The sequence below is a fragment of the Primulina tabacum genome, chromosome 3 (genome assembly GCF_025594145.1).
Source record: "Primulina tabacum isolate GXHZ01 chromosome 3, ASM2559414v2, whole genome shotgun sequence".
NCBI classification, from domain to species: Eukaryota; Viridiplantae; Streptophyta; class Magnoliopsida; order Lamiales; family Gesneriaceae; genus Primulina; species Primulina tabacum.
The window spans coordinates 13671035-13693839 of record NC_134552.1 but is presented as its reverse complement, the minus strand read 5'-3'; the positions used below and the strand labels follow the sequence as shown (position 1 = coordinate 13693839).

General features: G+C 36.9%; 4 protein-coding genes and 1 non-coding gene across 6 annotated transcripts; 4 read left to right on the top strand and 1 right to left on the bottom strand.

Annotated features, from left to right (window-relative positions):
* The first annotated feature begins 697 nt into the window (after positions 1–697).
* On the top strand, positions 698–8929 carry LOC142540589 (uncharacterized). Of its 2 annotated transcripts, none has more exons than XM_075646861.1 (5): positions 698–1228; positions 4991–5906; positions 6289–6813; positions 6985–7449; positions 7793–8929. In XM_075646861.1, the coding sequence occupies exons 1-5, from the start codon at positions 771–773 to the stop codon at positions 8111–8113; spliced, it is 2685 nt and encodes an 894-aa protein (XP_075502976.1). In that variant the 5' UTR covers positions 698–770; the 3' UTR covers positions 8114–8929. The 2 variants fall into 2 exon arrangements, with proteins under 2 accessions (XP_075502976.1, XP_075502977.1); XM_075646862.1 differs by having other exon boundaries at positions 700–1228; positions 6985–7434.
* Positions 8930–9707: 778 nt separating this feature from the next.
* On the top strand, positions 9708–13256 carry LOC142540590 (monothiol glutaredoxin-S17-like). Its single transcript, XM_075646863.1, has 3 exons — positions 9708–9996; positions 11342–11416; positions 11761–13256. The coding sequence occupies exons 1-3, from the start codon at positions 9814–9816 to the stop codon at positions 12985–12987; spliced, it is 1485 nt and encodes a 494-aa protein (XP_075502978.1). The 5' UTR covers positions 9708–9813; the 3' UTR covers positions 12988–13256.
* A 650-nt stretch (positions 13257–13906) lies between these two features.
* Positions 13907–15787, top strand: LOC142540588 (pentatricopeptide repeat-containing protein At2g20710, mitochondrial-like). The gene is made up of 2 exons (XM_075646860.1): positions 13907–14221; positions 14534–15787. Exons 1-2 carry the CDS (start codon positions 13958–13960, stop codon positions 15689–15691), a joined length of 1422 nt encoding a protein of 473 aa, XP_075502975.1. The 5' UTR covers positions 13907–13957; the 3' UTR covers positions 15692–15787.
* A 1383-nt stretch (positions 15788–17170) lies between these two features.
* LOC142538453 (uncharacterized) lies at positions 17171–18946 on the bottom strand. Its single transcript, XM_075643768.1, has one exon. The coding sequence runs from the start codon at positions 18944–18946 to the stop codon at positions 17171–17173; it is 1776 nt and encodes a 591-aa protein (XP_075499883.1).
* A 165-nt stretch (positions 18947–19111) lies between these two features.
* Positions 19112–19184, top strand: TRNAF-GAA (transfer RNA phenylalanine (anticodon GAA)). The gene has a single exon. It is a non-coding gene; the product is annotated as a tRNA-Phe (tRNA).
* Positions 19185–22805: the final 3621 nt, after the last annotated feature.

The window sequence follows — 22805 nt, the reverse complement described above, 5'->3', positions numbered from 1 at the left end:
ATTTATGATTTTCTCTTAAGGCTGCGTTTGGTTGCAGGATAAAATAAACTAATGATTAGTATGTAAATGATAAAGAAAATGATTGTCGTAGAAATGTAATATATGGTAGTATGTTTGTTAAGATTTTTAAGTATAAGATAATTTTGAAATTTTTGATTAAAAGACAAAATTGTCCTTCTTTTTTTTTTTTTTGTTCTTCCACTCCTACGGCGGCGGTCCGACGACGGCGTTGAGTCGGCGGTCCGGCGACGGCGATGGCGGTCCGACGAAGGTCCGGCGACGTCTGTGCGGTGAAGGTCCGACGGCGGTCCGGCGTAGGTCTGATGGTGCGGTGGTGGTCCGACGGCGGTCCGACGAGGGCGGGGGCGGCGGTCCCGCAGCCGAGGTGGTTCAATAGCGGTGAAGGAAGAAGAGTAAAATTGGAAAGAGAGTAGGGATAGATGAGGGATTAATAATCCTACGGAATAAGGAGGTATTATTTAATCACACGTAATACAACCTAATTATTTATAGGAGAGGTTGAGCTGGTTAAATAAAAATCATACCAAACTCATGATAAAAAGTGATAAAATAATCTATCTTACTTAATCTGATCAACCAAACTCAGCCTAATATTATTGTTTGTCGGAGGATGATGGCATATTTTAGTCCGGTCGATCTGGACTGCTGTTCTTGTCTCAATGACAAAATGAGAGGATAATATTGTTTTTAAAAATAAAAAAAGGCCGCTGGTCCAACCAAATGAAATTGGTAACTACGCCTCTCCTTCCATGAAAATCGCCCACAGCTTCATCTTCTTCAACACACTTTCTCCGCCGCGTGTCGTTGCCAATATCTCTGCCGTTTCCCAGTCTCCGCCACTCAAACTTGCGGAGTCCCTTCAAGCCGAGACCCTCAAAATCCTCGAATGGCCTTTCGTTTGCAAGCAGCTCTCCGCATTCACGTCCACTCCCATGGGCCTCGATGCGGCCAATGCCGCCAATATCCCGTTAGGACAAAACCCATTCGAGAGCAAGCATCTTCTGGCCCAGACCTCTGCGGCGGTGGCACTCTCCCGGTCCTTGGATTTTTCTGGAGTGGAAGATGTTTCGGCAGTCGTCGATGCATCAGTTGCAGGTGAACTGCTCTCTATCGGAGAGCTTTGTTCTGTAGCTAGGACATTAAGATCAGCAAGGTCGTTGCTCGAACAGTTGGAGGAGATTTCGTTCAGATATGATTCGCCTAACAGGTATGTAAATAGTTGTAATCGTTCATCTAGGCTTCTGCATTTAGAGTTTTTTTCTAATTTCCATGGATTTAAATATATTTTTGTCCCACAAAATCATAAAATTTAAATTCATCAATTTCATGATTAAGTCGGCAACATTTTTGAATTTATATCTATGTTAAGAAGAAGAAATTGCGCGGAAATTTCTTGTATTCAGACAAGGAAGAGCGTCTATAAATAGGTGGATCAATTCAACTCATTTCTCAACTCATTTGAGTTTTTCTCTCATCTCATATTATTTGAATCTTTAGTCCTATAATATTTACCAAAATTTTTTTTCTTAATACAAGAGATCGTGTTCTCTTTGAAAACACAGTGAGTAGTTGTATATCATAAAATATTATATTGAAATTCTTTTCATTTTGTCCGTGTTTTTTACACTAATAATTTTTAAAGTTTTCCCACTTAAATATCGGTCTCTAATTTTATACTTTAGTTATTAGATCCTTGGTTTAAAATTTATTAAAATTCCGAGTATGCTCTGTGGTTGCAGCCTAGACTGATATTCCATGTCACAAAAGATTTTTTTGAGAATTTTTATTAAGATGAGATTATTTTGTTCAGTTTACTAAATTGTTGTAAACATAATGGCGGACATATACGAGATAACAAAGTTCAAATGGAGCAATTTATGTTGTGGAAAATATATATACAAATAGTTTAAAAAAAAATTGATTTGCGGTTATTAGAGATAGACCGAAGAAATGATGGACAATAGAAAGTGGAATGAGATGAAATGATGAACGATAATGTTGTTATCAATTTACACTTGGTCATAGCAGAAGAAGTACTGTCAAGTATATATGAGATAAAAGCAACCAAAGTTATCTTGGATACTCTGACAAAAATGTACAAGGTCAAGCTACTACACAACAAGATTTTCCTAAAAAGAAGACTTTATATTCTTCGAATGGCGGAATCTTCATCAATGACCTACTATATCAACACTCTAAATATTTTATTTGCCCAACTCATCTCTATAGGGAATAAAATAAAGGAAACAGAACGTGAATACCTTCTACTTCAAAGTTTGTCAGATTCATATGATCAGCTTATCATCAATTTAACCAACAACATCCTTACGAGCTTTCTAAAATTCAATGATGTATTAACTGCGGTTTTTGGAAAAGAAAGCCGACGCAAGAATAAGGAATATAAGTTGATAACTTTGAAGCAGACATAGGCTTTACCGATGATAAAAGAAGATTTACAGACCGTGACTCCAGTGAGAACCAAAGGTAAGATAGATCAAAGTCAAGAAGTAATAAGAAAAATATTTACTGCTTTAAATATGGCGGTAAACTACATTTCGAGAAAGATTGTACGAGTATTGAGAAAGGTTCTCCATATGGCCAGTACTTCAAGTAGTGGTGAAATATTATTCAGCGAAGCGGCGATCATTGTAGAAGGCAGACACAAATTTTGTGACACGTGGATTATGGATTCAGGAGCGACGTGGCACGTGACGTCTCGGAGAGAATGGTTCGATTAGTATGAACCAGTCTGAAGATGATCTGTATTCATGGGAAATGATCATGCTTTGGAAATCGATGGGATCGGTATTATCAAAATAAAAATGTTTGATAGCATCATTCGCACCATACATGAGGTACGACATATGAAAGGGCAGACGAAGAATCTTTAGTCATTGGGGCAATTGTATGATATCGGGTGCAAAAACTGTATCAAGAACAAGATCATGGAAATTGTGAAAGACGCGCTTGTGGTTATGAAGACGGAAAAGATTGCTGCAAATTTGTTTATACTTTTGGGAGAAACACACAAAGAGACGGAACTAGCCGTTGCATCGATTGGTTTAGGAGAAGAATTAACAAGTGTTATGGCATAGAAAGCTCGGACATAGATTGGTGGTCAAAGGGTATGTTCGTGGAGATCTTAAAAAAGAAATCTATATGCTCTAGCCAGAAAGTTTTGTAGAAAAAGACAAAGAGAACTTGGTTTGCAAGTCGAACAAATTTATGTACAGTATCATACAGACACCCAGGTGTTGGTAAAAGAGATTTGATTCTTATATCATGAGTCTTGGATACAACAGACTTATTACAAAATCTTGTACATATTTCAAGAGGTCTGGTAATGATTATATCGTTTTGTTGTTGTATGTTGATGACATGGTAGTAGACCCGACAAATATCAAGTCTAAGAATTGAATGCACAATTGACTAGATAATTTGGTACGAAGGACTTGAGACCAACAAATAAGATTCTAGGGATGCAAGTTCACTGAGACAGAAGTAACAGAAAGATTTGGTTTTACCGCAACAATTATTTGAAGAAAGTTTTGCGACACTTCAACATACAACATAGTAAGCCGATTTCGACCCGTCTTCCTGTTAACTTCAAGTTATCATCCGAGATGTTTCCTAGCAGTGAAGCAGATAGGATAAAGATGTCTCGAGTTCAATATGCATCAGCAATGGGAAGTTTGATGTTCGTCATAATCTATACAAGACCGAACATTGCTCAAGCAGTGGGAGCAATTAGTCGGTATATGTCGAATCCTGGACGAGAGCATTGAAATACTGTTAAGAAGATCCTTAGATACATTAAGATACCTCAAATGTTCCATTATGTTATGGAAGATCGGATTTTACACTCAGGGTTATGTCGATTCAGATTATGCAGGTGATCCTGATAAGAGAAAATCTACTACTGGGTTTATGTTTACACTTGCAGAGGGAGCAGTAAGCTGGGTTTCAAAACTGCAAATAGTTAAGGCATTATCTGCAATGGAGGCATAATTTATGGTAGCTACTCAAGCTTGCAAGAAGACAATATAGATTAAAAGGTTAGTGGAGGAGATCAGGCACAAAACAAAATAAGGTTATTTTGTTTTGTGACAATCAGAGCATCCTGCACATCGCAAAGAATCCAGCCTTTCATTCTAGGACTAAACACATTGGAGTTCAATTTCACTTTGTTCGAAAAGTAGTAGAAGAAAGAAGTTTGAATATAAAGAAGATCTATACAAATGATAACATAACTGTTATTTCTGACCAAGCCAGTGAACACTGATAAGTTTGAGTGGTGTAAATCTTCAAGTGGCCTAGCGGAAATATAAACATCAGGGAATGATAAGATTGAAAAAATATAAGGAGATGTGTTTGACACTCAATAAAGTCTCCAAGAGAGAAATGTCGGCAAATCATGTGAGAGAATTGCACAAAGTTAAAATGTAGGGCTACACATTTATTATATTAGGCATCATATTTGAATTTATATCCATGTTAAGACGTTGGAATTGTGTGGAAGTTTCTTGCGTTCAGACGAGGAAGAGCGCCTATAAATAGGTGCAGCAATTCACTTCATTTCTTATTCATTCGAGTTTTTCTCTGATCTCATAGTGTTTGAATGCTTAGTTTATAATATTTGTGAGGTGTTTGTTATCTTGTATTAAGAGAATGCATGTTTTTTTTTTGGAAACACAGTGAGTGATTGTAAACCATAAAATATTATAGTGAAATTATTTTTATTTTGTCCGTTGTTTTTATCCTAATAATTTTTAGGGGTTTTCCGCGTAAATCTCGATGTCCAATTTTATATTTTAATTTCATAATAGTGGATTCTCTGGAAAATTGAATAAGTTTTGGGAAACAAATACTCTCGTTTTATTTGATTGATGCACATGATGTAGCATAAATGATCCTCTTTGCTAGCAGTAAGTTGTTTCACTGAGTATGTGTATCTTTTGTGTTGGAGCAGGTTATCTCCATTGTTTGAAATTCTTCAGAATTGTGATTTTCTTATAGAACTGGAGCAGAAGATAGGATTTTGTATAAATTGTGACTTTTCGGTAATCCTTGATCAAGCCAGTGAAGAATTAGAATTCATTAGGTCTGAAAGGAAAAGGAACATGGAGAATCTGGGATTGATGATGAGGCGTGTCGCGACTCAAATATTTCAGTCTGGTGGAAATGATAGACCGCTGGTGACTACTCGTAGGTCACGAATGTGTGTTGCTATCAAAACCCAACATAGACAGTTGCTGCCTAAAGGGGTTGTTTTAGACACTAGCAGTTCTGGAGCAACTTACTTTATGGAACCCAGGGAAGCGGTTGAATTGAATAATCTTGAGGTGAGGCTATCAAATTCTGAGAAGATGGAGGAGCAAGCCATATTGAGTTTGCTTAGCGCTGAAATTGCTCATTCAAGTACAGAGATAAATTTTTTATTAGATAGAGTATTGGAATTAGATCTTGTTTTTGCTAGAGCTTCTCATGCTCGATGGATGAATGGGGTCTGTCCAAATTTCAGCTCAAACAGTTGTGAAGATTCCAAGCATTACTCATTATCAGTAGATTTGGAAGGTATACAACATCCTTTGCTGCTTGAATCGTCATTGAGAAAATCTTTCCCCTCTTCAGGACAGGACACTTTCGCAGAAAACTCTGACATGGTTTCTGGTGCATCTAGTTTTCCAGTGCCTATTAATATACAAATAAAACCTGGAAAAAAGGTGGTAGTAATCTCGGGACCTAATACCGGAGGTAAAACAGCTTCTATGAAAACTCTGGGATTGGCTTCGATAATGTCGAAAGCTGGAATGTACCTTCCCGCTCAAAACAATCCTTTGCTACCTTGGTTTGATCTTGTTCTGGCAGATATTGGTGATCGTCAGGTATTGTTCTCACTTCTCACTCATCCCCACATTTTGCTTGTTAATTAAGATGCTCCATTGATGCCTTTTATCTAGTTGCACTTTTAAATGATTAGTAGATTGGTAAAAGAGAAAAGTAACCAACATAAAATTTACATGGTTCAGCCACAAAGCTCAATATACTCTCGTTAATGTTTCCCGATTCATAATCATCACAACTATGTAAAGGTGAAAAAAGATACGAATAAATTTAGAGGAAATATTTCCTAACAAGAAAATCACAATCATAAATGATGATGTATATAATAATATTAAATCTGATTTTAGAATATACTATTTCATTTCTAACATTTATAATGGTATAACATCTCTTACTGATTTAAAACTTTCATCTCGATTAAAGTCTCTAGAACAAAGCCTTTCGACCTTCAGTGGCCACATATCACGGATTTGTAAAATTTTGGAAGTGGCTTCTGAAAAAACTCTAGTCCTTCTCGATGAAATTGGAAGTGGAACTGATCCTTCTGAGGGTGTGGCTCTCTCAGCCAGCATACTGCAATATCTCAAGGATCGAGTTAATTTAGCTGTCGTGACAACCCACTATGCAGATTTAACTTGTTTAAAAGAGAAGGATGCTTGTTTTGAGAATGCAGCGATGGAATTTTCTTTGGAATCTCTGCAGCCTACCTATCGCATTTTGTGGGGAAGCATGGGTGAATCAAAAGCCTTGAGTATTGCAAAAACAATAGGCTTTGATGAGAAAATCATTTCGGGGGCACAATCGTGGATAAAGAAGTTAAGACCTGAAAAGATGCAGAAACGAAATAGTTTGCTTTTTCAGTCATTGAAAGAAGAAAGGAATACACTAGAAACACAGGCTAAAAATGCTCTGTCTCTTCATTCAGACACCATGAAACTTTACAATGAGGTATGGCTCTAATATTGGTCGGAGAGTAATATTTCTAGATGAATTCCACTTTTACATATGCTTCAGTTATGAGTTCAAATGTGCTTATGTTTATCATATTTCCATTATGTTACAACCACAATATGTTCACATCTCTTGATCCGTGTCTTTTCCTTTCTCCCCTATATGAAGATTCTTGAAGAGGCAGGTGATCTTGACCACCGTGAAGCAGCTCTCAAAGCCAAGGAAACTCAACAGATTCAAAAGGAACTGAAAATCGTGAAGACAGAGATTGATAGTGTGGTACAACAATTTGAAAACGAATTGACAACTACTACTCCTGATCAATTCAATTCACTTTTGAAGAAATCAGAATCTGCCATAGCATCCATTGTTCAAGATTATCAGATTTCTGAAAACTTTCCTGCTGATAGAACAAGTTTCCATTTCCCAGAAATTGGAGAGCAAGTCCGTGTAAAGGGTTTAGGAATCAAGTTGGCTACTGTTGTTGAAGCACCGGCTAATGATGACACAGTTCTTGTGCAATATGGAAAAATCAGAGCCCGTGTAAACTTGGGCAGTATAACTGCTCTAAAAGATGTTGACGGGGCACTGGCTTCAGCTCCACGCTCAAAAAGACAGGTTTGGATAAAAAGTGTAATATACCTTCTCTACATAATATCAATTTCTTGTGTGTATCATCATCCGACATGATGTATTGAGCCAAAAGATTATATAATAATCGAATATTTTAATAAAATGATTAAAAGCTGAAAATGATTACGTTCAAAAGTATGAAAATGAGATGAAATAAATTTTTTGAAAGATTGTGATGTAATTTAGTTTTTAGTTTGGGTGAATGAAAAAATTAAAAAACATAACCAAACATTGCATTTTAAAAAATTTAAGAGGGAGGAGGCCACGCATTAGCTAGCCCTACTCTAGCTCATTTTGTGCAGCGGATGGTTTTAACTTTAGTATCTTGTAATTTATATCACAGGGTCAGCAGAAAAGACGATTACGGAGTCTGAGTCTTCTTTCGGAAAACAGAAAAGATGGGGAAATTTCATATAGCCCTGTCGTGCAGATATCGAAGAATACCTTGGACTTACGTGGCATGCGAGCTGCGGAAGCTAAGCTCAATGTCAACATGGCCATCAACGCAAGCAGTGTTAATTCAGTTCTCTTCATCATACATGGAATGGGCACAGGAGTTCTGAAGGAGCTTGTGCTTGAATTACTACGAAACCACCCCCGGGTTGCCAAATTTGAACAGGAAAGTCCCATGAATTATGGGTGTACGGTTGCATACATCAAGTAAATATTCTTTCGTTGGGCCTCAATACTGCCTCATTTCTTGTCTTCAGGAAATTTACACGGTATGCCATATTTTTTTATTGTCATGATATGTGGGTGGACCTGTTTATTGTGAAACATGCAGGACCAACTGCGAAGCAGTTCGTATTCATTGGATATGTGTCAAGTCTAATTTGCATGTACTCATAGTTGAAATATAAAATCAACTAGCAAGTTGTAGAAGATTTTATTGAGAAAAAAGATCTCGATGTCTTATTGATAAACTTCAGAATTAAGCATTGTTAAGCTTTAAGATTACATTACACCATTCATCTTCAGGTTCGAAATTTACAGTGGGATCGGGCTAATCAATCCCAACTGAATTTAAGTTGCGTTTAGGCTGATTCAGGGGCCATTGCAGCGGCTTCATCATGCATGTTATTAATCTTGGAAGCACCAGTAGCTTGCATGGGATATGAAAATTGCATTGTCCATCCATGACAATCACCATGATTACCACAGTAGATTGGTTCGCAGTGGCAAGGTGTCGGCGGCCACGGATTGCCAGTTACTAAAGGTGGACTTTGGTAATCAGGAACAGGCCAATCATATCCGCCATGGCCACCCCCATTCAGGTGAACGGCATCCACACGGGTGTGGAGTTTGGGGTCGTTAATGGTGGTTCCGGTATGGGGAGGGGGAGAGATAGAGGATGAAGTTGCTACCATGAGCGAAGAGCAAATGGTCAAGCTTGCTAGTAGAATTAGAAGATCAACAACACAAGGCCATTTTAGTGACACCATTTTACTTGGAATTACAGAGATTGAATCAATTTGATGTGGGAATTGTGGCATGATGGAGAGGGACTTTATATTCCCACGGTAGCATGAATTACGTAGACGTTATTGTTTTTGAGAAAACCTCAGACATTTTGAGCTTGCATATTGTTCTTAAATCAAGGAAACATGAAGTTGGCGTGATCAGCAAAAGAAATTTAGAATCATTTACTTTCTAGTTTCTAGCATATTTGATTCAACTGATATACTTTATATCGGTCGAAACTCGGTCTCATAAAATGTATCTCAATATTTGAAACCATGGATTTCAGTTGCTTGACTAAATCTAATCAAATTCACCATATTTCATTTTGTTGGTAAAAGATTTCCAATATACACAGAACACTGATGTAATTTAAAATCAATTCTTCGAATTTTTTTCTCAAGTTAAATAATTTCTTTCAAATAAAATCTATGTCTAAATATATGTATAAAATTTTGATTTTTTTGTACAGAGCAATAACATATTCTTGTTGCACATTAGGTTCATATGTATGTATGTATGTATGTATGTATGCATGCATGCATGTATGTATGATGTGTGAATAATTAAACACAATGGAGCACAAAAAGACAAAGCTCGATCGAAGGCGAGGGGAGATCACACTTCTTCCGCATTTTGGAACTATGCCGGAAAACTGGCAATGGGCTGAACAGAAAGCCCATTATCTACGAAGGCCCAATTTTACTAGTTCAATTGGAGACTCTTTTTGGGCTATTTAGTTTATTTTAAGGGCCACGATGAATCTCAATGAGCCCAATTAGGATTCATTTTAACGCCTTGCAATCTGTAAAAGCGACTAGATCCAACGGCAACTGCACTGAATTGCCTCTTTCGAGTGCGCTTGGCGTTTGAGTGAAGCAGATAGGGTATATCTTCTCGAAAACAATGGCGGCCGGCAGCGGAGGAGCGGTGAAAGAGGTCAAATCGAAGGCTGAACTTGACAGCGCCATCGGCGGTGGAAGTCCGGTGATTCTACACTTTTGGGCTTCGTGGTGTGATGCCTCCAAGCACATGGATCAAGTCTTCTCTCATCTCTCGACGGATTTCCCTCTCGCTCACTTTCTCAGGGTATGCGATACATTGATGTTTTATATCGATATAGTTTTTTTTCCTGATCATTAACCGTGAATATATTTGAAATCAAGTCCCACCCTATGTTTTTTTTCTGTATATTTATGTTTAAAATAAAGTATTTTCAGGAAGTTGTTAGCTAATGACGTTCTTTGGTTGTGTTGTTGAGACGTGTGAAATCGATTTTATTTGATTTACAATAGTTCAAGTTCAAGTTGAAGAATTAAAAAAAAAAAAAAAGAATTATGCAGTCATGGTAAACGCACTTTTTGACGTGTTATCGAGACAAGTTTTCGTCCAAATTCCAAAGAAAATAGATTCGATTGGACTAAATTAGGTGAAAATTCTGGAGTTGCTGGGGGTTGAAAGAAAAGACAAAAAATTATGGGTACCTATGTCTTTTGTTTCTACAGAACTACATTTTTTCTTACTTTAAGCTATATCTGAAGGATGAGAGTTAATTAACGGAGTCCTGTAGTTTTGAAAAGTAACCAAGAAAGTCGATATAAGTTGTTTATAATATCTTTTGCCTTACCTGCTGATGCAAAAGCCTCCATGTTGTCCATCATAGCATTGCTCAGACTTTCCCATTACCTATATTGTTTACTTGTTCGTAGTTTTTTGCGTCTAATGTGTAGTGAACTCTTAAACTTTTGTATATTGTAAATTTGTTTTGGGAAAACATGCATGAAATCATTCATTGGATTACTCATACAGTCATACATTGCCTTTGTAGATTGCGATGGCAAGTTGTTGGCAGATATTCTGGTGTTGGAGGAGGAGATATTGCAAATTGTAGATGGGGTACTGAATGTTAGGCCAAGAGGGGAAGGGGTGGGGAGGGGGGGAGAGGTATATTCATTGTTGTCTTCTTTCCTTATATACTACACAAGTTTATTGTTTAATGGTGGGCCGCCATCCAAACCAAGAAAAGTGGTGGTGATTCAGTGTCAATACTGTGTGAAAATACACATGCTCTCGAATAAAAAGGATCACTCCAGTGAAATCTTCATAAAATACTTAATCAGTACATTATAATTTTTGATACACTTGTTTCGCTACTATTGGTTTGTATATATCTTACATATGTTGGATTTGTTAGATATCTTCAACTTTTTATATGTAATTTGAGTTGGTTTAACTTAAAGTAACATTTCCTCGCTGCTTTTGAGTGTTAAATTCGAAAATGAAGCTACAATTTTGATTTCTTTCTTTTCGTTTGTCATGTTTTCCGTCAATTATTTTGTCTTTTTAAGCATGTTTCTATCTTTGTCAAGTTTATATTTTTTCTTGAACTGGCTAGTGTGCCCATTGCTGGCATAATTTTTTTGTGGTGGTACAGGTTGAGGCTGAAGAACAACCTGAAATTTCTGCGGTGTATTCTGTTTCTGCTGTCCCGTATTTTGTGTTCTTTAAGGTAAAAGAATAGGGATGTCTTTATTTATCCTTTCCGTGTACTAGCCAGTTGCCATAGACATGTTTAGATGTTATCACTTATTACTGAATCAGAGCAACTATTTTGAGAAGTTCTTGTGAACTCCATGTAATATTCTGGAAAATGTGCTCATTCCTTCAGTTATTACCTTCTCCATTAGTTTACTGCTGCAAACTTTTCAATTCTGGACGGCCATTGCATTTTCTATAATCCATGAGCCTTTATCCATTATATTCAACCATTCAACCACTCCTGCTAATGTGCATTATCTAGTTTAAATTTAATGCCTTTTTAAACGATCAATATACTTTTTTTTGTCATATTAGGGTGGCAAAGCAGTTGATACATTAGAAGGTGCCAACCCGTCGAGTTTGGCCAACAAGGTTGCAAAAGTTGCAGGCTCAATCATTCCCGGAGAACCTGCAGCTCCTGCTAGCCTTGGCATGGCTGCTGGGCCTGCTATTCTTGAATCAGTCAAGGCTTTGGCTAAAGAAACCCATGCTTCTGAAAACGGTAGCCAATCGCATTCTGGTACAAGTGATGGGCTCAAGAAGAGGCTTCAGGAGCTTGTTAATTCTCACCAAGTCATGCTTTTCATGAAAGGAAACCCTGAGGCCCCTCAGTGTGGTTTTAGTCAAAAAGTGGTTGATATTTTGAAAAAGGAGAAGGTCAAATTTGGAAGCTTTGATATTTTAACCGATATTGAAGTTCGCGAGGGACTGAAGAAATTTGCAAACTGGCCAACATTTCCTCAGCTTTATTGCAAGGGGGAACTACTTGGGGGATGTGATATTGCCATCGCCATGCACGAAAGCGGTGAACTCAGAGATGTTTTTAGAGATCACGGAATTCAGATATTGGACAACAAGGTACTCACTGGACCTGATGTAGGAAAAGGCGGCACCATGGACTCTTCAGGTTTGAATGCAGCTACAACTTCCCGTTTGCAGACACTTGTTAATGCGGGTCCAGTCATGTTGTTTATGAAGGGAAAACCCGATGAACCACAATGTGGTTTTAGCCGTAAAGTAGTAGATATCCTCAGGCAGGAGAAAGTGGAGTTTGAGAGTTTCGACATTCTTTCGGATGATGTAGTTCGTCAAGGGCTCAAAATATACTCCAATTGGTCCAGTTATCCTCAACTTTACATAAAGGGTGAACTTATAGGTGGATCAGACATATTGTTGGAGATGCAACAGAGCGGAGAGCTTAAGAAGCTTCTAGCCGAAAAAGGGGTACCATTTGGAGAGAAGCTCGAAGATCGTCTGAAACAGCTTATAAATTCTTCACCTGTCATGCTCTTTATGAAAGGCACCCCAGATGTTCCAAGATGCGGCTTCAGCTCCAAGGTCGTGAATACACTCAAGGAAGAGGGAGTGGATTTTGGATCGTTTGATATTCTTAGTGATGATGAAGTGAGGCGAGGATTGAAGTCATTTTCAAACTGGCCAACATTTCCACAGTTGTACTATAAAGGAGAGTTGATAGGAGGGTGTGATATTGTGATGGAGATGCGTAAAAAAGGTGAACTGAAGGATACCTTGTCCGACTAAACGGTACGAGTCATAGACGTTCGTATTCATGAAAGTTACATATTGTTCCTACCTTTGTGTCTTTTGTGATTTTTCTATGAGGTTGAAGCTGTGTAGTAGACATGTTTATCAGATGTAGTTTGACAATTTCTACCATTTCCTTTTTATAATAATAATAATAATAATAATGGTGTAATTAAGAGTATTCTGCTGTTGGTGTTATAAACATGATCAAAGGATCAGTTATATACTTTGATTTTAAAAAAATTAATTGAGTAATAATTTTATTACCAACTGTATTTCTGGTCGTTAGTCTTGTTATGTTCGAAATCAGATTTTTGTTGGACCCTTAAAATTGTAATTTAAGATGGAGTAGGTCTCTTGTGAGATGGTTTTACGAATTTTTATCTGTGAGACAGGTCAATCTTACTGATATTCATCATAAAAGTAATACTCTTAGCATAAAAAGTAATTTTTTTAATGAATGATCTAAATAAAAGATTTATCTCACAAAATACAATTCGTGAGACTGTCTCACACAAGTTTTTGCTTTTAAGATGACCCTTGAATCCCACGCAACTTATATAATTTTATTTAATAAAACACAAATCTTATTTTAGTAAGTTGAATTAAATACCTTTAATTTTTATTTTATTTTTTTATTTTTTTGAGTTGAATACCTTCACTTAATATTACAGCATATTTTGAACTTAACTTCAACCAACAGTACCCATTTTTCCCTAATGTCTCCCTTTTCTTTTCTGTAGTTTTTCATTTTTTTCTAAATATCTTTTTGTTTCCGAAATTTTATATGAATATTTATTGACTTGATGGTTAGTTTTATAAAAAGCATATAATTATTGAATAAAGTAGGCCCAAATTCATGGACCAGAGCAAGCCCAAAATGTAAAGAATTCAAAAACCCGATCCAAATAGTAGTGCACATTTGGATTCTTTGCAGTTTCACTTCCTAAACCCCTCGTCTCCATCGATGCGGTTCTTTACTATTTCTACTTCCCCGAATTCGAGCGCGGCTTCTTTGATCCATAGAATCCAAAGGCAGCTCTTTAGTTCAAAAATTGGATCGAACTCGAAATCTCTTTACCGGAAAATATCACAGCTCGGCGACCCGAATGTGTCGGTGACACCGGTGCTCGACGGTTGGGTGAATGGAGGGAACTATGTGGACAAACAGGAGCTTCAAAGAATCGTTGAGGAGTTGCGGTTTTACAAGAGATTCAAACACGCTCTTGAGGTTTGTCTATTTCTCAACTTTTCTCGCTCTTATTAAGAAATTGAACGAGTTATCATGTCTTTAAAATGCATGTTTTTTACCCGAAATATATGCACATTCGGGGCTTCAAAGGTTTTCTGCACTAAGGCAATCACAGTAACACAAATGCAAACCATAAATAGGAAGAGGAAGAATTAAAACAAATTCGTCATAAAGTTTCCTGAAGAATTACGCGAGGCGACAATTAAGACGCCTAATCTGAATCAACAAAACAAGAAAGGTGTTCATTTTTTGCTTTTGCCATGTTGGTTGAGTTCGTTTTCTGATTTTCAGGTGTCTCTCTGGATGACTAATGAAAGACGCTTTCCCATGTCTTTTTATGATGCTGCTGTACGACTGAAACTGATATTCAAAGTTTTTGGCCTAGAAAGAGCTGAAGATTACTTCAATAAGATCCCAGAAAATAAGAAAAGTTTTTCTGTATATCTTGCCCTCCTGAACTGCTATATGTTGGTTAAATCCGTGGATAAAGCAGAGTCAATTATGCAGAAAGCTAGAGATTTAGGTTATGCTAGTAAACCGATATGGTACAACCTTATGATGAACTTACATTATCGAGTAGGAGACATGAAAAAAATCCATGATCTGCTCACTGAAATGGAAGTAAAAGGCATTCCCCATGATCAGTTCACTCAATCTATCTGCTTAAGTGTCTGTGCTTGGGCTTCTGACTCTATTGGAATGGATAAAATTGTAGCCACTATGGAATCTGATAAACTGGCCATCCCCCATTGGAAGACATATGTTACTGCAATACAGGGTTACTTGAGAATGGGCTTAAATGACAGAGCTTTGCCAATGCTGACTAAATTGGAGGGACAATTAAAATCCCCTAGAGATAAGACATTTGTTTTTACCATCCTCCTCGACCTATATGCTGATATTGGAAACAAGGATGAGCTTCACCGACTTTGGAATGAATTCAAGCTGACCAACAAGATTGGCAATAAGGTTTACCTCAGCATGATCCGTGCATTGGTGAAGTTTAATGATGTCGAAGGTGCTGAGAGGATTTTTAAGGAGTGGGAATTAAGTGGATTGGAAATTGATTTCCGAGTCCCCAACATCTTGATTGATTCTTATTGTACAGATGGTCTTTTGAAGAAGGCTGAAGACCTTATTGCCAAAGGAATATCAGAAGGGGGTAGTCCTTTGATGACGACATGGATCCTTTTGGCAGGTGGATATCTTAGAAAGAATCAAGTGCCTAAATCCGTGGAAGCATTGAAAAAAGCAGTCTCAGTATGCACTCCAAAATTTAAAAATCAGTTGACAACTTGCTTGGATTTTTTGGAGACCCGGGCGTACGTGGAAAAGGAAGAAGAATTCACGAAGTTGATAAAAATGGAGGGGATTTCTTTGACGGCCATTTTCGATAAGTTGTCTAATTTTATCAATAATGGCCAATTACGGTCTGTTCCGCCATGTTAGATGCTTGCATTCATTGGAAGGGAGATTTTCATGTATTTGTTTTCAGTCGAATCAAGCAATACTCGGGTTTCGATTAAGAAAGTGGTATTTTCTTCAGAGAGAGATGTCAGAGAAAATGGGAAACTACCAAATAAATCGCATAGTTTGAAGAGTAAATGATGATCCCCCATTAAATTGACAGAAAGTACCCCAATTTTTCAAGTATAACACAAAAAATAATCATGGAAAAATCCTATCTTGGTATTATCATGTACGTTCTTAAGAGTAACAATTTAATTTAAATTTGATAAATAACAAATCTCAGTTCTCGATGCCTACTACGTAACACTATGATTTACACAAAATTTGCATTTGAAATATATAGCGTTTGATAATAATATAAACAAGGTGCCACTAAGCTCAGAGCAAGCTGGGTCAATGTATCCAGTTACAAGCATGCAAAAAATAACACGTTCCCATAACTGTACAAGTTTCAAAGATACGCTAAAAAAACTAAAAATTTCATGGTATATCATAGCACTTGCAACAAATCAAATTGTTGCCAAAAATTTATTACGTCCGCCAACATCTCTTGGGAAGAAAACATTTGCCACCATATCTCTGCTGCAAGTAAATGAGAAAGGCAAACAACAGACCTCCAACAGATATGATAATATCCCAAGTTGTGGAATAATAGTTCAATCTTGGGTTTGCATAGATATAATTCAAAGAAAAAGTAGAACTATGAGACCTGTAAAGATCATATGCATGTGGTATTAACCGAACAATTGTGATTCCCGCGTAAAAGGAAGGGGTGAGTGCCTTCTCTTTTGCATCGCTGAAAAGATTGAAGAGAATTTGTGGGAGCAAAAACCCGTCCAAGATCAGACCACCATATGATTTAATGTCACCCCATAAAGGTTCTTGTTTATATCCAAGTTGATGGGTCCTGAGTGATGGTCTCAGATTAGACTGTTTCAACGTGTGGACAAACCCAGCAATCGACCCAGCACACATATATATAGGTAAAGATGCATATAAAACTTTCTGGTCAGACATCAAGAGGTTTATCTGGCTTTCATTTCCAAATCTTGCAGACCAGGTCAACTGGAGTAGACGAAATTCCAATAAAAAAGCTATCATGGTTATTATCCGCACTAATACCTCACTCATTTCGAGCCATCCATCACTATGAAAGTAAGAATCCATACCATTGCGCCTAACCAAGAAAGCTTCAAAATTCAATAGTAGTGGAACCATATGTGCTAGAGTGAGCATAGCGAGCATTATGGTAGAAATAAAGGGTAGCACATCTGGGTGCCTATTAACATGCAATAGTTGCAGACAGACAAAGAAACATGATAGCGTGTTCGAAACCAGAAGCATGGTGATTTCCAGATCCATTCTCCACAGTGATTCTACAGCTTGACCAGAGTAAATGGAGCGAGAAAAAAACTCAAAAGGTTCAAAATAAAGATAATCAGACCTTTCCCGAATGCTTTAATAGTTCCCTTTGCCAATAGCTCCATTTTTTGAATGGAGAGGCGGATATTGAATATTGAGCAGAATTTCACAGTCCAATGATGAGTAATGAGGCGGTTTCACATTAGATGACTCAATAACATGCATACAACCAACCATGCAAACATGCCCACTTTTACTGTCATATAACCCCTCAGCAGAAATTTCAAATGACTTAATCAGAAAATATTCACTGCTGAGCTTAAAATTGTAAGGAGATGAAAGGGTCAGCACATAGCTGACATTGAGCGCACCAGTATAATTTTGTTTCATCTGCCTTGGAGACTTCACTTCCAAATCAAATACAGATGCTTGATAACGCCTATCTTCCACGTAAAGAGGGGATGAGTAACCCCATAAATCTTTCACATTCCTATTGCCACCAACCATATCAAACCTCAGGTCAGATGATAATCCAGCAGGGAACTCAGCTCCTATACCATTATGCATTGTCTTATTAGCACAAGATCTCTTCGCATTCTCAATTTCTGTATATTCATATCTCAAATGCACAGCCATAGGATTTGTATTCCTTTTGCTAGCTAGTGCCACTCTGCCAAAGTACCCTGACTCGTTCAAACTTCTACTACTCCACAGTATCCCCACTGCAGAGCTTCTCTCTTTCAATGTCCACCTAGCTGGAAATCTAAAACTCAGCCTTATCAAACACTCACCAACAAAATCCTCGTACCAATCACGAAAAATGCGACATCCAACCATGTTGAGTCTTTTTTTCTTAGCATCCCATTTTCCTTCACTGATCAAACTCATATTCGGTTCAAACGGCAATTGATGGCCATTATGCCCGAAATCCCCAAAATCCAGCAAGAATCTTACTCTCCCATCGTCTGAACACTCAATTTCGTTGAAGCTCAACGTACTTGGTGTATAATTATTATTTCCTCCCCCGAGAAACTTACAATTCACGCTTTCACAATCATTCTCATATTTCAGTTCAACTGAACCAGATCTTCTAATAAATAAGCATAACCGTTGGCCCAAATCCTCAACTCCTAAAGAAACATCAGTAGTATCATCTAATGAATCAAATCCCTTGTTTGCAATTTCTTTATCAATCAACTCATACCTATATTTCCTCAAATTCACACCCAAAATAGTTAACAACCGATGATTAATGCCATCAGCATTTACATTGAATATTTCGAACGTGCCATTAACAAAGCTATTGAAAATACTCGAAGAATTCAAGTAATCAAGCTTTAAAACAACATGATCTGTCCTCGACTGTTCAGAACCTGAGCCAATCATACAGAGTTTCCCAGTGCTCCAATCCCAAAACCCATTTAAGGTGAAAGTGGCAGAATTCCAGGTATCTCCTAATGACACCGGAATCCGAGGCGGTCGATAATGAATCAGCCGCAACCCACGACGAGTGCGATTACCACGAAGATGGTCCTGACCTCGAACACCGCTCAGACTCAAGACCGCTTCGATTTTGAAAACGGCATTGTTTTGGGTCCTGTAGGCCCGGCGGGCCGAAAAGAAGAGAGACGTGGGAATTTCAAGATCGCCCTTCGTGTCGTTCCCCCTGTAATCAACGTAAGCGTGGCGCAGAGCAAGAGTTCTCGGGTAGAGTGAAGGATTCGGGTCGGGCAGTAAAGTTGACTCCGTAACAGTGCCTTTGCAATATTGGGAGTACGAAATTCCAACAGGCGGCGGCACAGCGGCGGTGATGGAGAATGAAACGAGTAAAAGGATGGGAAAAATGAACGGAAACTTGCACCTCGTAGACATCGTGAGGTTTTGTCAGAGGAATGAATCTCTGTCGTCTCACCGCTTATTGGCTACTCACAACAACGATTCTACGTCATTTGAAGTCGCATTACCAACGCAACGTTTTTTTAAATCCATTTTAAATTTAAATTATATATAAAATAAGTTTCAGTCACATTACCACCTGCGGGGATAGCTCAGTTGGGAGAGCGTCAGACTGAAGATCTGAAGGTCGCGTGTTCGATCCACGCTCACCGCATTTTCTCATTATTTTTCGTCTATTGGACTTTTATTTTAGCAGAATACCCATTAGTAATTTTTTCCGCCTTGGGCTATGGCTCGTAATTTGACTTGTTTAGGTAATATACATTGTTCTAATTTGTTTTTACCCAAATTATCTTTGTCTCGTTCAATAAATAAAGTAGTAAAACCAATTGTTGGGTTAAATTTAGTCACATATTCCTCGAATATTATCATCTACAACTTTTAAAAAATATATTTTACAAATAGTTTTTTTCGCCTCTTTTAGTCCAAACTAAGGACGATGATTTTCTTTGCTGGGAACATCTGAGATAGGGTGGGGTTTGAGGATATTTCAAATTTCCGAAGCAAATAAGGGACGTGTATGAGAATGTTATCCTCATCCTCATTTCCAAATTCGTCATGAATTCCCCGATAATATTATTGTTTCTAGTAATAATAATAATAATGAGTTTTTTTAATAATTAACAAAAAAAAAACTCAAATTCATAACATTCAAAGTTCGTTCATGATCTAATTCGTTACATCATGATAATTATGTGTTTTCATCTTTTTGTTTAGTAAATCATGAATTGCAAAAATTTGTATTGTTTAAGTGATATTAGTATTTGTAAATGTAATTGGATTGTTGTATCAATATTCATTAAGTGAGTTTGAAAACTTTTTTTGGTTATTGCAACCGATATTTAAAGCGATGATATAGATAATAATTTAATTCGCGTCAAGTTGAGGATGATGATAAGAAATCCAGCACACCTCGTCACCATTTCTAGATTATTTGAAGTCATGACGAGGACTAGGAAGAAGATTTAATGTCAGGAAAATCGAAATGAGAATTTTAATATCAATTATATAGAACTAAATATGTGAGTCCGATGAGACTTAATCCGGGTGGGGATTGAACGAGGAATCCTGATTAGAAAAACTTTCCCATCCCCACACTCTGCCCTGCCCATCCCAATTATATCCCTAGTCCAAACATTGTTGTTTTTTTTAAAAAAAAATTAAAAATATGTAAGAGTTATTTTGTCCGACAGATACCACAAATAATAAGAATATCAGTATACGATGTAAAATAGTAAATTTGTGTTTTGTCAGAATTAGGTGTTGTTCCAGATGTTACAACATCTGGGACAACATGCAGCGGAATATTATATTTTGTAACACAAATTCACTTTAAATAAATAGATGGACTAGATTAAATTTGCACAAGTATAAATACTTGTGCGGTGCCTTATGACAAAAATTAATCACTAGAAAAATCAATCGTTTACAAAAACCTAACACTAGTGATTTTGACAAAAATCAATTTCCTCAACAAGTTGAGAAAACAAATGCTTTCTAAAACCAAATAACCAAAATAAAACTAAAACAAGAAAGCAAAAACGTGTTGCTAAAAAGTAGATCCACGAGAAGCAATCTTCGGCCAACTTCTTCTCAGATGTTGTCCGCAGATGTTCTCAACATTCACAACAACACTCTATCACACTCTTCACAGCACGTCTCTTGAATAAGAGGTTTTTCTGAATTCCTGAATGTGCACACGTGAGTGAATATTGACCGAGAGAAAAGACCACCACGAAAATCTCCCACGAAGAACTCCCACGAAAATCACCTCCACGAAAAACTATCTCCACGAAAATCTCTTCCACGAAAAATCTCTTCAACTAAAACTCTCTGAATTTTTCTTCGTCTCTCTCTCTCTCTCTCTCAATTCTTTTTAATCTACATCTCTCTTATTTATAATTCACTTCATCTCACAAGGAAATCTACAAAATAAAGAAATCAAGAGTTAAATCAATAATATCATATCTTCAAGATCTTTATCATAAATATAATATCTAGAAAATGCAAACCCAATATTCCACATAATTTTATCAAGGATGAAATTAGATTTAAGGAAGATATTATATCACAATAAAATCTTAACATAATTATCTAGAAAGGCAAAACCATAATTAAATATTATATTCAATCAAATCAACTAGGAATAGATAATATTAGGAAAATAAATTTAATATGGAAATTATATTTTCCTTCAATCTCCCCATTTTTGTCATTCTGGACAAAATCAAATCAAACTCAATTTCTCATTTGAACTCCAGTTAACTCCCCCTTAATATGAGAATTTTTCTCTCCCTTAATATGAGAATTTTTCTCCCCCTGAATAAAATCAAGTTAGTACGGGTGTTGTTCGTTGTGTTGGCAACACCTGAGACAACACCTGCAAAAATCATTAACAGTTCATTAAAAAAGAAACACATCAGGGAAGCATAACATTGAACAGAGAAGAACATTAAAAGAAATCAAGCAAAGGTATCAAATAGATGGTATCGTTTGATCCTTTCAATTCACACTCCCTTGAGTTTGAGTCACGTCTTCTCCCCTTTTTTTGTCCAGAATGGACATCTACCTCCATAGCCAGACGATAGTCAGAAACTAAGTTCTCGTAGGAGACCAGATCAGCTTTGGCCAGTACTCACTTACCAAAATTACTGAGATAATTGCGTCCAATATCATTTCAAAATAATTTTCAGAATTGGAACCCACATCGATTTTAACACCACTGAACCATCAAAAATCACAAATATTGGATTTCTAGCAAAATTTGGATTTTCATCGAATTTTCTCTGTTGAAATTACGCATACCCTTTTGACCCAACAATATTCACAATGTTATGTTTATGCATGACCTATTTATGCCTAATAACAGAACGTAACATAAATGGAAACACGAAAACAAATATGAGATATGTTAACAAATGAAGTGTTTTTCGCAAATGTTGGCAACGTCTTCTGACAACACGTCCAATTTCAAAATTTATTTCGATTTTTCTGCACACTTAGAGACTTATCAATTTTCTGATCATAGAAGTGGTAGCTCACACACTAGAATAACGGTTTTCTTTAGGACTCCTCTAGGTAGCTTTTTCCAACTTCATACGTTTTTCTTTCTGTATTAAACTCAGAAGAGGTAGCTCCCACACTAAAAGCACATTCATCATTGGACTCTTTTAGGTAGCTTTTTCCCATCTTGTCTTCTTATACAGAGTATATTTTTTTTGTTAATCTTTTCATGTCACTTTTCGTATGGGACAATGTCATGGATTACATGATCATCCTTCAATTATTTTGTGATTTAATTAGATTGTTAAACATATCCAAGTGTGTTAAGTTTAGATAGAACAAGAAATTGTAAGTGCACCAGAAGATTATGCAACATTGTGATAACACATCGTATAACAGTATGCATGCAGATGCAGTATGTCTAAGTCCTAGAAATGCACATGCACGTTAGGTGTTGTCCGAGATGTTGTAACATCTGAGACAACATCTATGTATGATTAGGCAGAACACATGCTGAGAGATTTCCGAATGTTCGGAAAACCTCTCAAAATCTAATGTTTTTGTGAATATGTCAGCCAGTTGGTTATTTGTACCAACAAATTCAATTCGAATCAATCCCTTTTCTACTAAATATCGAATAAAGTGATGTCTAATGTCAATGTGTTTTGTTCGAGAGTGTTGTACTGGAATTTTTGAAATATTGATTGCACTATAATTATCATAGTACACAACTAAAGTTTCAATTTTAAGTCCATAGTATTCAATCATTTGA

Bases quoted from the DNA above. Each gene is read 5' to 3' on its own strand.
- LOC142540589 (XM_075646861.1), top strand. From the start codon at position 771: ATGAAAATCGCCCACAGCTTCATCTTCTTCAACACACTTTCTCCGCCG. The intron at 1,229-4,990 runs GTATGTAAATAG...GTGTTGGAGCAG, and splicing joins AGATATGATTCGCCTAACAG to GTTATCTCCATTGTTTGAAA. The intron at 7,450-7,792 runs GTAATATACCTT...TTTATATCACAG, and splicing joins GACAGGTTTGGATAAAAAGT to GGTCAGCAGAAAAGACGATT.
- LOC142540590 (XM_075646863.1), top strand. From the start codon at position 9,814: ATGGCGGCCGGCAGCGGAGGAGCGGTGAAAGAGGTCAAATCGAAGGCT. The intron at 9,997-11,341 runs GTATGCGATACA...GTGGTGGTACAG, and splicing joins CTCTCGCTCACTTTCTCAGG to GTTGAGGCTGAAGAACAACC. The intron at 11,417-11,760 runs GTAAAAGAATAG...TTGTCATATTAG, and splicing joins CGTATTTTGTGTTCTTTAAG to GGTGGCAAAGCAGTTGATAC.
- LOC142540588 (XM_075646860.1), top strand. From the start codon at position 13,958: ATGCGGTTCTTTACTATTTCTACTTCCCCGAATTCGAGCGCGGCTTCT. The intron at 14,222-14,533 runs GTTTGTCTATTT...TCTGATTTTCAG, and splicing joins GATTCAAACACGCTCTTGAG to GTGTCTCTCTGGATGACTAA.
- LOC142538453 (XM_075643768.1), bottom strand. From the start codon at position 18,946: ATGTCTACGAGGTGCAAGTTTCCGTTCATTTTTCCCATCCTTTTACTC.